This window comes from Protopterus annectens, chromosome 6.part1 (genome assembly GCF_019279795.1).
Source record: "Protopterus annectens isolate FY-2018-M chromosome 6.part1, PAN1.0, whole genome shotgun sequence".
Taxonomy (NCBI): Eukaryota; Metazoa; Chordata; order Ceratodontiformes; family Protopteridae; genus Protopterus; species Protopterus annectens.
This window is the reverse complement of record NC_056738.1, coordinates 382,642,244-382,657,243: the sequence shown is the minus strand read 5'-3', so window position 1 is coordinate 382,657,243 and position 15,000 is coordinate 382,642,244. Positions and strand designations below refer to the sequence as shown.

At 41.2% G+C, this 15,000-nt stretch overlaps 1 protein-coding gene across 1 annotated transcript in view; it reads left to right on the top strand.

The window, feature by feature from the left end:
• Nucleotides 1–15,000, top strand: part of LOC122805336 (solute carrier family 22 member 6-B-like) — a 489,073-nt gene that overhangs the window by 177,793 nt on the left and 296,280 nt on the right. The window contains exon 2 of the mRNA XM_044075423.1: nt 6,628–6,731. Within this exon, the coding sequence (XP_043931358.1) occupies nt 6,628–6,731 (104 nt within the window). The remainder of the gene's footprint in view (nt 1–6,627; nt 6,732–15,000) is intronic.

Genomic DNA, 15,000 nt, shown 5'->3' with positions numbered 1-15,000 from the left:
CTCTTCCTCTTATTCTCTTCATTCATCAGCTCCTCAAAGTACTCTTTCTATCTACTCAACACACTCTCCTCGCTTGTGAGTACATTTCCCTCATTATCCTTTATCACCCTTACCTGCTGCACATCTTTACTAGCTCGGTCCCTCTGTCTAGCCAATCGGTACAGGTCCTTTTCTCCCTCCTTAGTGTCTAACCTTTTATACAACTCTTCATACGCCTTATCCTTAGCCTTCACCACCTCTCTCTTTGCCATGCACCTCATCTTCTTATACTCTTGTCTACTTTCTTCATCTCTCTGACAATCCCACTTTTTCTTCGCCAGCCTCTTTCTTTGTATACTCTCCTGTACTTCTTCATTCCACCACCAGGTCTCCTTGTCCTCCTTGCTCTTTCCAGATGTCACACCAAGCACCTTTCTAGCCATCTCTCTTACTAGCTCTGCTGTAGTTACCCAGCTATTCAGTAATTCTATAATTAAGAAAAAGACATTGTACAAAGTAATAATAGAAAACAAACAGGATGCTGAACTGGACAGATACAAGGTATGGGATAAAATAATTGTACCTCTTGGAACTAAAGCAAGTGAGGTTAAGAGTTTCTATACATACAAATAAAAAAGTATTATATCATTTTTGAATGTGGACAATTGATGGAGAAATTCATAAGAGAATATGAAAAAAGGAAGATTGTTTTTCTTGGAATCAGTATGTTCTAAAACTTTTTTCAGAGAAACAAGAAAAAAAATCATATACAATTTAGAAATGAAGTAGACTTTAAAAAGGCAGTTATTAAAAATATGCAAAGATGTACTAGAAATCTTGAAAGTATATGACAAAAGAGGTTTATGGACTGGGGTGTGGGATTGTCTTGTGATACTGAATGTAGAACATGAAAAAAAAAATGTGCACATTCCTAGTATTATAAATGTGGATGGGGATAAACTTAAGGTGAGATATTTAGGTCAACCAACAACTTGTTTTCTTTGTGGTAAATCTGACCATTTGATTAACAATTGTGAAAATAGAAAATGTTATATATGTGGAGATGATATGAAGGCATGATATGAAGACGTGTGAGTTAAAATGTTATAAATGTAAAAAACAGGGCATTTAGGTATGGAATGTGAAGAGACAGTCTGCAAATATGGATACACAGACCAGAGGCAAGTCAGTAAACACTTAGAAGTTGAATCCGAAGTCTTTTGCTTTCACATAGATTGCCTCCCTCTCCTCCCCTACCCCTTCATAAAAATAATGGCCAGCATACTGTAGTTTTCTTTGTTATCATTTGCTGCCAATCCTAAAAAAAACTTGCTGTTACAAATGCTTTAAATTAATAGATCAACACTGCTGCATAGCGCTCAGCCTTTATTATTCAAATTGTAAAATACGTAACAGGAAACAGGTAAACTGAAAGAATCTCTCTGCATTTTTAACATGAACAGTATATACCTCAATCCAAAAGAGAAATGTCTTAGGCTCACTCTCAACTTGATAATTTCCTTTCCTTGAATACAGGTGACCACACTGACGTGTTTCTCCAATTTGACACAGATGTGCTACTGCAGTTTGGCATTTCTCTTCAACTAGTCTCAACATGGATAAACCATACACCTTTTTAGAAGATAATAGCCACAAACAAACATCTAATTTGTTACTAACAAGCCAATCATCATCTCTCTTTTTCAAGCTCCTTTTCTTCCTACTGCTTTCTGGTACAGCCCCCCATTGCAGTCTCAACCAACCACAGTGCTGACATGACCAGACCTAACAAAAAGCAGACACAGCCTGCAGGTCCAGTCTCAATCAGGTATAAAAAAACAGTAGCTCAGCTCATTCATGGCTTGTTAACTTGCTGGAACACAAGCCAGCTCTGGCCACCTGCATCACCTGTACTGGGAACAATGATAACAACTGGAAGGAAAATACAGAGTAACTCCTCAGCATAGTGGATATGCTCTAACTTAAAGAGACAGTAGCTGAAGCAACCATAAGGATCGGGTCCCTTTCTTAGTGAGGGTCACTACTAAAATTAAATAGTGCTACTGTGGTAAGACTATGAGACTGAATGAGAACAAGAAGGAAAAGTAATGCAGGGTCTGGATATCTTTTCAATTCGAGTCTGTGTGCAAAGCAAGGATGACCCTCTAGATCACCAAACTAGGATGGTGGCCCCTGTTCAAAAATGAGGATAGAAGGGTACATTTTAGTTTCATAGAGATCATGACCCTCGGCCTCTTTGGAAAAGAAAAAAAAATTCATGGTACTGAAAATGAAATTATAAGATAGTTCAGCCTCTGTGTAAAGACGGTCAATATAATTTTTATTGTAAGTAGGGAAAACTGAAGCAAATGTGTGTGCTCACACACAGGCACTGGGTGGATGATGGGAGTTTGCCAATATTATCTGTATGCAGTTTGTGGGCCAACTTAGAGCATATGATAAAACACTTAGGACTTTGCCAAGTGTGTCTCTTGACTCCACTCCTGTTCATGATTTTTATGGACAGGATCAAGGCACAGCTGAAGTTTGGAGAATATTTGGTCTGGCAAAGAAAAGGCTGCAACTTTGCTATTTGTAGCTGATGTTGTCCTCTTGGCCTCAGTTGTCTGTGATCTCACAGGTATATCGTAATACTTCACTGCTGATTGTGAAGTGGCAGGGATGAGCATCTGTATTTCCTATTCAGACATCATGTCTCTGCCCTGGAAAGTATAGGACTGCACAGTGCAGGTGAAGAGGGAGGGTGCAGTTGCTAGAAATGGAGGATTTTTCTGGAGTCCTGTTTACAAACGAGAACAGAATGGATCAAGAAACCAATCAATCAGTGTGGCAATGACAGCATTGCAAGAATTGTATTGGAATGTGGTGGTGCAAGAAATGAGTCCTAGAAAGACACCTTGAATTTAGCAGTCATTCTACATCCACATCCTCACCTTTGATCATGACCTTTGGATAATGCTGTAAAGGATGAGATCATTCGCACACCCAGTAGAAATGATGCTCCTTTGCAGGTCCCTTGCACTTACTCTCCATGAAAACAGGAGGACCTTGGTAATTTGAAAAGTTGTGGATGCTATTCCTTGGCTTGTGACCAACAATTTAAGGTGATTTTGATGCTTACTGAGGATGACCACTGCACTCCTCTCCCTGTAGGTATACCAAACATGGCCCAGAATGCAATAGGCAGACAAAGAAGGTGACAGAGACATTGCATATTTCTGTTTGCTCTGAAATACCTGCAATCCAACAGAATGTGCTGAGGACTGTTGCTGCAGACAGGGAAGCCTAGTCTTCCTCATCTAGCTTGTTGCCATCTATAACCCACTATAACAGGCATTTAAAACAAAGGATAGATGGTGGATGAATGCATGGATGGAGGGGTGGAATACATGTATGGGCATTCAGCATTCAACTTATTGCATGCATGAAGCTACAGACATGAAAGTGCTATGGAAAAGTTTTGTAAATTAAATTATTCATAACTTGTTGATTTCAGGCATGTCGTATTATTTAACTTGTTTAAACACTTCCTTATTTGTATAACTATTCATTTATTTTTTCCTTATTATGTTGGCATTGTTGTTATTGTTATTATTGATGTTCAGTAGAAAAGCTTTACAATTATTTGCTCTGATCCGATTTTCAGTTTGTTTAATACAAAGTTACCATCTGAATCAGTTTCACAAATACTATGCTATATTTAAACTTCAGCTAAGGAGATACATATTATTTGCTAGAATTCCCATTTAAGCAGTTCTGTATAAGTCTCTGTTTTGTATTATTTTTACCTGTCTTTCTTGTACCAAATACATATGTTCTTGTCTGAGACAGCAAATAAGATTACATCACACTAATATAAAGAATTGATGACTGTTACAATGTGGAATATTTGAAACAAGTTCGGTACATGATGGAGCCATGCTTTACCATGTCACGAATGTGACACATATTAAAGGAGGAATTTATGAAGCGGTGAGGATATTGGCAATATAGGAGAGGGTGATACACACACACAATTCTAGCTGGGCACTTTACACTATTCTAGTAAGGTTCAGCCTTTGGGTGTTTTCACATTCGTCTAGCTTACCTGACATTTTAAATGGTAACCATGTACTTTTTAGTTATTAATTGGGTTAATCCACAAAGCACAAAATCCACTTTCCAATGATGCTTTGGGAGCATTGTATGGACGAGTGATTTGTTCAATATCACAGCACAAAATTGGGGTGAACAAATCAAACTCTGGACTGCAAGTTGAAGATTTTTAGCAGATCATAGCCTTTTTCTTCTCTGTTAAATTACTATAGCCAAATTATTGTTTCATAGCATGCAGTTGTACATTGCTCCTATGTTATGTACACTTTTGTTTTATCCTTTGTTGTCTACTGAGGTCATGGCTGAAAACTAACCCCTAGATCCAGTCTTCCTACCTGCTAAGTAAATGATTAAATACATGCATACATGCATACTTAAACGAAGTAGTCACTTCCACCATCAGTACGTAGGTGAAGGGGAAGCAGAGGGGGTGGTGGTGTCAGTGACATGCTGGGCACAGACATGGCTGCTACGTCTTCTGACCATTATCAAAAATGTTGCAGTCATTTGGGGCTTAACTTATCACCACTGAATAGATTGCAGTCACTCTCAAGAGTGATACAGTTAGACAGAGACTTCATTAGTCACCAGTTAGTTGATTGCCAGGGTAGTGACTGCAGACATCATAGACAAAACAATAGGCAGACATCATTTGCTTTCATAACTGATAGGTGAGGCTGCAGGTGCCTGATAAAGTAAGCTGTTCACTATAAGTAAATGAGGACATAAGGAAAACCATAGGCAATGTATACTATCTCAGTATGGTTAAAGACAGAAGCAAAATCCAACAACTGATGGCAGATGAAACTGACATGCAGGCTTGCTCACTGATGTGGTGCTAGGATGGCTAGGGACTTGGGACTTCAATCACACTAACAAGTGGGAGTTGTGATATTATCACAGGTCTGATAACTGCCACCATAAATTGTGTTTCCCCAGACCATGAGTCTGGGGTAGGAAACAAACTGTGATGGACTCTAAACTGGCAAAGTAGTGGGGTTGCCAACTGTTGGTGAAGTGAGATTGGACTGTTTCTAGACTAAGATTTCCAGGAAAGCTCTTCAAGTAATTCCAAAAAGAGTGGTAGTGTTATATATTTTCTTAGTCTCCAAGAACAAGTGTCTCAATGATTACATTTATATGAAAACATTACTAATAATATTAAAAGTATATTTTAAAAGAAATATTCTTTGTGGGTATATTACTCAATCTAAAAACACACACCTGAAAGAGAACTAGTACTGAAAATCTCCTTAACTGTGCAAACTATAATGGAAGTTTGGGGTACATAATCCTTTCTACCTTTTAATGGGCAAATATACAAAGATTATATAGCCATAGGCTGCATTTAAAGTTTGTTGTATGAGTGCAACCACTTACTTCAGTTAAGCAGACATACTCAGACCTTTTACAATAGTTCAAAGCTTCACCCCAAATATCTCACTGCAGTACAGCATAAATAAATGAATACATATCTAACATGCTTAAATATGAAATTAATTTGTCATTGAATAAATATATGATGGTATTACAGTAACATGGCACTTAACATTGCTGTGTCTCATTACTGTATTATCCAGATTGGATACTAGGGTACCCTTTGTGTGGAATCTGTATTTCTTCCATGTGTTTATATAAGGTTTTTGCTTTGTGCTTCTCTTTCTTCCTACATCTTAAAGACATGCAGTAGGTAGATTGGTGATCTTCCAGATTTCCCTTATGTGTGGGTATCTCTCAGTTTAATTTCTCCAAGTGTTTTGAGTTTCTAATACCATGATGGGAATGAAATGGGCACTCTGTGTGAAAGTGTGAATGTTCATTTTGAGATAAACTGACATCCAATCCAGGATTAGTTTCTCTTCCTTGCGCATGGTGAGTGAATAGGCCATGGACCCTACAGCCTGGAACTGTATTAGTATGATAATCAGAGAATGAATAAATGAATGAATAAAAGACATCATCAATATTGCTATTCAACCATCCTATAAATACTGAATACTGGGCGCTTATGGAGGCCTTCGTGTGATCATTTATTCCTTTTAGGGCTTTAAATATGGTAGCCAGCTCCTATGCAGCAGTTTACTTTGTCCCCTGCATTAACCCTCAAGGTAGTTATGCAAATATGGCAAGATCGGTCTATTTTCCTCCTGTTTTAGTAAAGAGGGGACAGTATAAGGAGGAGAGCAATGGCATATGTATTGGTATATCGACTGCAAATGACATAAGTGATTGTCACTTATGACTTATTTTTGTTCAGCTAACATTTATCATTTGTGTCTAGTATCAAAATGTTAAACAATATAATATACATTAAACAAATAAGTGATATGAAGAACTATTTCATACAAGTGGCTATAGTTTTTTCTGTTTTGTTTTGTTTTTAGTTTTTTTTTTTTTTCATTTGCAGCTTGTATGCCTTACATTTAATGGATGAAGTTGTTACTTTTAACAAAAAACTATCCACTGAAAAACAGATAAAGATTGTGCTGAAATTTATTTCATATTTTTAATATTTCCTTTTTCTTTTTACAGTGGGACCTAGTGTGTGATCTACGCCCTCTGAAGGAAATTGCTCAGACTGCATTTATGGCTGGTGTATTCATAGGAGCCATTGTGTTTGGAAGGCTGTCAGACAAGTAAGTACCCTGCATTTGATAGGGTAAGGGGCATTATATTTTCCATGCTTAAGTATAAAGAATGGAATCAAGCATTATACACTCTAGTGCAGTGAGTGCCTGTGCCCTGAACTCGGGCATTACAAGAAACAGTCATGCACATTTGTTTGTTTTGGTGAACTGTAGCTTAGTGCATTATAATAAAGCATCCCCTTGCACTTTGATCACAAAACCATCACAAGTATGGGACAGCAAGAAAAAAGTGAGCCTTCCCCTGAAAAATGCTTAGATTTTCTTCACCTACAGGAAAGTATACAACACTGCAACTTGAATAATCACATCTGATTCTGCAACTTTTTTTCCTACATGAGTTATTTGTGGGATGCCCCTGCTGCACCACATCTCCCTTCATTGAGCCATTTTTTTACTTCACATCAATGGGTATTTAAACCTCTGTGGGTCAGGATTGTTGGCCCCCACCCAGCTATGATCATCTCCTGTAGGAGAAAAGTGAACCTGTGTTCTAGTACTGATGTTCACAAAGGCAGGTTTAGACAGATAAGGCCCTAGCTCCTTTAGCATTTTGGCATCTTACAATAGAGTGTGTGAGTTTTGAGATGTGATCTTGAGAGTGTCCAACCCAAAGACCTGTGTGGCAATGACTTTCAGGACCTGCCCACTCACCATGGGTATCCACAAAGGCTACAGAGAAAGACCATCCTCCAGTTGCGCATCATTCATGTCCCTCCCCCATGAAAAGGAGAACAGACAGAGCCTAGTCATTCCTTTCTTCCTTCACCATGCCAGTTTCTGCAGACCTGAACTGCTAATTAAACTTCCTTTGCCTGGGACATAGTCAAGGCTTTATTCCGCTACACTAACGGAGCTGGCTCAATTTCACTATATCATTTAAAGCACAGAGGCTGCCCTAAACATATCATAATATTTTCAGAAATTTTCTGCATATATTTTATTTAATTTTAGTGCACTGATGATCCTTCCAAATAAAGGCACATATCCAGGTGCTTTTGTAATTAAATTACTGACAGCAGTCCGATTCTTTTTCAGACAAGTCAAATAATACATGGAGCAGTGCATATGATAAAGTAACAGTTTCTTTCAGTGGCTTTCAAAGGAAAGTCTGAAATGATAATTTTCAAAAATAAAAGGAAGATAATATAATTGTGTTATAATTTTCTGAATATCTAAGAACATTGAATGTATAAAAAAATACAGCTAACATGATCAGCTAATAATTCATGGGAACTTGGAAGATACTGATGCAGTCATTCCATTTAAATTTAAATACCTTCCCTAAAAGACTCATCAGATATATTATATCATAAATTATGTTTGGGACAAACTAAGTTGTCCTGGTCCCACGCTTAGGTAGGAAAGGTGAGGGGGGGGGGTTATAGTTTTAGGAAGTTAATGTTTGAGGGTTTGTTATGTAGTTTAGATTGTAGGCTTTAAAGGGTTAAAGAACAAGGGAGCTTAGGGGAAGTGATGTATGGGAGGGAGGGACTTATAGTAGGCTTAAGTGTTGGGGCTGAGAGGAAGTATGCACATTTTGGTGTGAGTTGGTGGTGTTACAGCTAGCTCATGTCCAAACGACCTGTAGGTATCACGGATTAAGGTAGGCCTTGGATGGTATGGCTGGGACTGAGGAGCAATGTGGAATTGGTATGTTTGTTGTTTTGTTTTTTTTTTCTCCCGGGTAAGTTGATAGAGTGAAAAGGCTTATTGGAAAGGGAGGATGAGCTAGGGAGCCTATGGAAGGGGCTGTAGTTGGTGTTTGATTTGAGGTACAAATTATGGTGTGTGGTGCTTGACTGGTGGCTTACCTGGTGGTGTGGCTGTCAGTTTCTTGGTTTCCTGGTGATCGGCTGGTGCTTTGGTGTTGCTGAGGATGATCATTGGTGGTTCAGTAGTGGTTCGGGGTCATTTCATGGGTCCGGTCATGATATAGATGGTCCAACGGGGGCGGTAGGTCCATGCGGTCTGGGGAGCAGGCCTGGGGCTCAGCGACCTGCTCGCAGTATGCCTGGTGGTCATGGTTGGATGCTGTGGCAGGTTGTTCACTCCCCTTTTTGTTTTTCTTGTATTTAGCATTGTTGATAGTGGTTGGGGATGCTTTAATTCCTCCCTGGTGGGTTTGTGCAGCTGTCCCTGTTTGCTCTGTGGTTCTTCTTAGAAATTTGCGGGTTGGTAGGCTGTAGTGGCTCTGGCAGGGCCGTCGCTTTCACACATGTGCATTGGAGGTGGCAGCCACTGCTGTGAGCATCCTAATGCTCTCCCTGTTAAGCAAGGAGAGCTACAGGAGTCTGGGACCAGCAGTATTTTCAAAAAAATATATATAATAAAGGGAAGAGATGGAAACATTTTACATGAAACAAAGACCATTCACAACCATTCTGCTAAATTCCCTGATGATGGCACACAGTAATTTATTTATTTTTATTTTTATTTAACATTTTGTTAACCGGGAAAGTCTGACTTAGAACAAAGACAATTTTCAGCGGAGGCCCAGGGGGAAAGGCTCCAGATGCATGTCTTTGTAATGTGGGTGGAAACCGGAGCACTCAGAGGAAACCCACACGAACGCAGGGAGGACATGCAGACTCCACACAGAAGGCACCCCAGCCGAGAATTGAACCGGAGAACCTCTTGCTGTGAGGCAACAACGCTACCGCTGCACCACTGCGCCGTCCGTAATTTTATTAATGCAATAATAATTTTATTAATGCAGTACTTCATATTCCTTATATATATATATATATATACACTGCAACCTGAATTCACCACAGCAAGTACAAAAAAAAAAAAAAAAGAAAGAAACAATTAAATATGTAATTAAAATTTCTCAAATGAATGATTTTTGGGGACATCCCTGATTGTGACTCAAATTTTAGCTCTGGCCCTCTTAATTCCTCTTAACACTGGTGCCTTTTGGACAAAAGGTGGTGAGTATACTTAAGTAATAGTGACAATAATTAAGAGCTGAATACTTATTTTACTTCAGGAAATGTATGCTAATGTCTTAAGTTGATAGAACTAATATTTTAAAAGTGTCGAGATGATGGAGGCTATAGACAGCCCAGAAGGGTGTAAGGGTACATTGCTTTGACAATATTGTGCAGGGTTGGCTGTGAGCCTTGGCAGGGTTGATTGTTTGACCAGGGTCGTGGCCAAGTGCTCAACATCTTAGAGGATAGTGGTGAAGTGTGGTGAGTATGGTGTACTGGGTCTGTTTTTTTTTTCTCCACGGGGCTAAGGTAGGGCAATGTGAAAGGGGGGTGGAGTGGGGATAGAACATAGCAGCCCGAGGACATGCATTAATGTTATCTTTTCTTTCTTACAGATGGCTAACTTATCAGGACTATCAGCGGTGGCAAGCTACTGTGGCCCAGGCAGAGGAGTTATTTCAGGAGGTGGTGACGTCTGAGACAGTAACAGAACAGGGGCAGACACCAAGTCAGAAGAGGTGACGTACCATGTTGAGAGCCTCAGCCAGGGGGAAAAGGCAAGAACGGTGAAGCAGGCAACTGCAGTAGAGGCTTCGGCTCTCCAGTACGTCTCAAAACGAAGGTGCAGTTAATGGTTTTGCTTCATCAGTCCTGACTGGGGAAGGGAGTAGTGAGGATTTTGAAGGGAGTGCAGATGAAGCAGAATTCTTAGGAGGGGAGCTGGGGAGGGGATGGTAAGGGATAGAGGGTGCAGAGAGGGGGGTGGCACAGGTTGCTGGGTACGCTGTTGTAGATTTGACTGGGGTTGGTGTAGGCTCGGGGGAGAGTTTGGCTTTAGACTCGGAGGTAGACCCAGATTTTGGGCTTCGGCTTGGGAACTGGTTAGCCACACAAGCCTTGGGGCAGGAGGCAGGAGCAGTCTTTTTGACGCCAGATATTCCGGGGTTGGTGAAAGAGAAAATTTGGAAAGGGGAATATGTTGATGTATTTGAGTTGATCAATGCGGAAGGGGTCCAGTGGTTAGTGGAATTGGAGTCAGCTAATAGTAAGGACTTGTTGGTGGCTTTAGTGGATTTGGGGAGGAAGAGGGTAGGTAAGATTCACCCTAGAATGTGGGATAATTGGTTGGTCAGCTTTATATACCATGCAGTTGGAGAAGGATGGATCATTGGCCCTGCCACTTCTAGGTTATTTCCTTACTATTCAGGATGAGCAACACCTAAGGCTGGGAAATGCATGGTTATGGTATGATCAGTGTTTCTGCAAATGAAAGGCTGTGGAGCATTCACTCCAGTGGGAGGTGCATCACCCATATATATGGTTAGCCATGATGATGGATAGTTATGATGGCTTTAACAGGAGGGTGAGTGAGGGAGAAGGAGGGGTGTATGTTGGTCATTAAATAGTCGTTCTTGTTCATGGGTAGGGTGCAAATTTGCACACACTTGTTTGAGATGTGGAGGGGATCATTCAGGACCTTTCCACACTGAATTTCAATGTTATGGCTCAAGAGAGTGGTTTCTCGCTTTGCAAGGATTTCCACCGGTGCGGGGTAGGGGCAATTTTTGTGGAGCTCGGGGAAGCAGGTTCTTTAGAGGGAACAGGGGAAGGTGATCCATTCCAAAATTAAGATAGAGGTTCTGCTGGGTATGCTTAGGCAGTTTCCCAGTGGGGCGATTAAAAATTAGATACTACAGGGGTTTCACCTGGGGTTTCCTATTAAGTCTAGTGTGGGGGATAGTGTGGGGGTTGTAAGAACCTGCGATCAGCACGAGGTAAAGAGGACATTTTGCAGGGTTTGGTGGAAAAGGGGCATAGGGTGGGGCATTTATTGGGTCCTTTTGACAGTCCACCTTTCAGTCATTACAAGGTGTTGCCCTTGGGGCTAGTGCCAAAAAAATGGGCTGGGGAATTCAGATTGATACATCACCTATTGCATCCAGAAGGGAATTCAGTGAATGATTTTATTGCAAAGGAGGAGGTTCAGATGCATCATGCATCCTTTGATGATGTCATGAAGGTGATTAAGGAATTTTGGGAGCCATGGCTGGTTAAAGGTGACATTGAGTCTACCTTTCACTTGTTGACAATTAGAAGTGAAGACTGGCTGTTGCTGGGGATGAGAGTAGGTGAGAAGTACTATTTTGACAAAGCTATGCCCATGGGATGTTCAGTGGCTTGTGCAATGTTTGAGAAGTTTAGTGGGGTATTGCACTGGATATGGCAGCAGAGAGTGGGAATGCAAAAGGCGGTGCATTATTTGGATGATTTCTTGCTGGTGGGTGAAGGATGGGCAGAGGCTCAGGAAGGTTTGCGGGAGTTTACAAGCATGTGCAAAGAGCTTGGGGTACCGTTGGCTCAGCATAAGATGGAAGGTCTGACGAGAGCGTTACAATTTTTGAGGTTAATGGTAGATGCAGAACAGGGACAGTTTTTTCATCCAAGTTAGAGAGGCTTGGGACGGCTATATGTTTGATACTGAGCAAGGATAAGATACGGGTTCAAGCAGTCATGGAGTTGTTGGGGTTTTGAACTTTGCCTGTCGAGCAGTACACCCAGGGCATACCTTTTGTAGGTCAGTGGCTTTTATGCTGAAAGGGGGCTGGAGTAAACATCATTGGATTAGGGTGTCCAAATTGGCTCAGGAGGATTTGTTGTTGTGGGAGGGTTTTTTTGCGGCATTAAATTGGGATCTCTTTCTGGCAGGCTGACTGGGAAGGACAGGGGGAACTTCAGTTATTTACGGATGCGGCTGGGGGCACAGGCTTGGGGGCTTACTTTGGAGGTTGGTGGTTTACGGCTAAATGGCTTCAGGCATGGAATGAGAAAGTGAGGTGTGATGTGACCTTTTTAGAGTTGATGCTGATATGGGTAGCCTCCGTAGTGTGGAAGGAGCATTTACAGGACAAGCAAGTCGTTTTTCATTCTGACGATATGGCAGTGGTGAGGGTGCTACAAAAGAAGATGGTTAAGTCAGGATTGTTGTTGTTAGTACTACGTAAATTAGTTTTGCAGAGTCTGTTAATCAATTTTTCATTTACAGCAGTACATGTGCCTGGTGTCAAGAATGATATTGCTGATAGCTTACCCAGAATTCAGTTTTTCAGGTTTTGGCTGTTGGCTCCAGGGGCAGAGGAAGTACTGGAAATTCTGACAGTGGAGGTTTGGAACCTTGGGTTGAGATAGCCAGGAGGTTGGTGCATGATTCTTGGGCAATCTCTACAAGGAAGGCTTATGGTAGTGCTTTTTCTGGTTTTGATCAGGTTGTTCTGCAGTTGCCAGAAGAGGAAGGGGTGTGGTTGAAGGAATTATTGTTGCGATATGTAGCTCGAGCTTGGGGACTAGTTAAGGCATTATAGTCAGTCAGGGTAGATTTGGCTGCTATTAGCATTTTCTCTAGGGTATCGGGGTTGCAGGATTTTACAAAGTCATGGACAGTAGGGCAGATGTTGAAGGGGTGGGGGAGAGTGGTTTGGTAGCCTAGGGATATGCGTTGGCCGCTGATGAGGGCAGTATTGAAAGTTTTGTTGAAAGGGTTTGCGTTATTACAAGGTGGGTCTTTGGATTATTTCATATGGGTCACTTTGTGTACATGGCTATATTTTGGCACATTCTGTGTTTTTGAGGTTCTTTATGTTGGAAGGACGTTATTATAGGTGAGGGAGAGGTTACTATTGCGTTACGGAAGAGTAAGACAGATCAACTGGGTGCAGGTTTATTGGTGGTGCTTAAGCCTGACAGGAATGCTAGCCTTTGTCCAGTAAGGTGGGCCAAGGAATTCAGGAGGAGGCAGAAGGGGGGTTTATCTGGGTTAATTTTTTCCTTGATGGATGGGAAGGTTGTGTCAAGTAGTAGATTCATATGTTTGATTAGGAGGGTTTTACATTGCATGGGATTTCTAGCAGATAGGTTTACAGCTCATTCTTTTCGAATTGGCAGGGCTTCAGATTTAGCTAGAGAGGGTATTTCCATTGAGGTCATTAAAAGAGTGGGGAGGTGGTCTTCAAATGCATTTTTATCATATATTAGATGAAAGTTGTTGGTCTGATTAATGACTTTCTTTTCTTCTTTTCTAGGGAAACAGATTGTCATCTTGGGGCACTTGTACATCCACTGGGCAGAGAAGCGTGTGTTAGTCAGGGAAGATGGGAAAGATATGGTTTTGTCCCATTTAGGATGTTCAGTGATGTGACATGGAGTTAGGGGTCTTAGGTGGGATAGATTGCTGCATGAATTTGAGCAGGTTAAATTGAGGGTGGGGTGTCCTCGCATATTAGTGATTCATTTGGGAGGCAATGATCTTGAAATTCTTTCTAAGAAGTGATTAGTAGATATTATTCTACAGGATTTGTTGAGGTTGCAGATATTGTACCTGGGTATGGATATTGTTTGGTCAGAGTTGGTTCCTCGTTTGGGTTGGAGGAATGCTTATAGTTATAGGGCTATTGAAAGGGTCATGAGGTTTATTAATAAGAGATTGGCTAGGCAGTTAAGAATTTTGAGGAGGCATACTATTGAACATTTTGGGGATGGGGAGGATGTCTGGTATCGCACTGATGAGGTGCATTGGAACGAGGTGGGGTTGGATTTGTTTAATTTGCATTTGAAGCTGTTTTTAGAGGGTATGGTTGAGGATAGGGTTTAGAAGGGGGAACACCCTGGGATCAGGCTGGTGGCGGAGAAGAGAGACAAGATTGTCCTCTTCTATTCCCCCTCTAAGGATGGTGGTCCTGCATTGTAAGTGAGCTGCTGGAGGCTATTTGAATAAAGGAGAATTCATTGGTTAGTGGCTGATTTGGCAGGAGGTGAGCAGGTATGCTGCCTATTAAGTGTGGTGGGTGAGTAGGTACACTGCCCTAGTGGAGGAGGTAACAATAGGGTGAGTAGGTATGCTGCCCTGAGGTGTAATCGTCCAGGGTGAGTAGGTACGCTGCCCTGAGATTGTTGTCGATGAAGATAATTGTTGTTATTTCTGTGTGAATAAAGTTTATTATCTAATAATATTCAATAAAGGTTGTCAAATGGCTTTATGTGTTTGGTGTGGTTTATTTTAAAGGGGGGTCAGGACAAATGAAGTTTGGGACAAACTAAGCTGTCCCGGTCTCAAACTTAGGTAGGAAAGGTGGCGGGGTATAGTTTTAGAAAGTTAATGGTTGAGGGTTTGTTAGATAGGTTAGATTGCAGACTTTAAAGGGTTAAAGAGTAAGGGAGCTTAGGGTTAGTGATGTATGGGAGGGAGGGACTTATAGTAGGCTTAAGTGTTAGGGATGAGTGGAAGTAAGCACATTTTGGTGTGAGTTGGTGGCCCTCCCACCCTCCCTGTT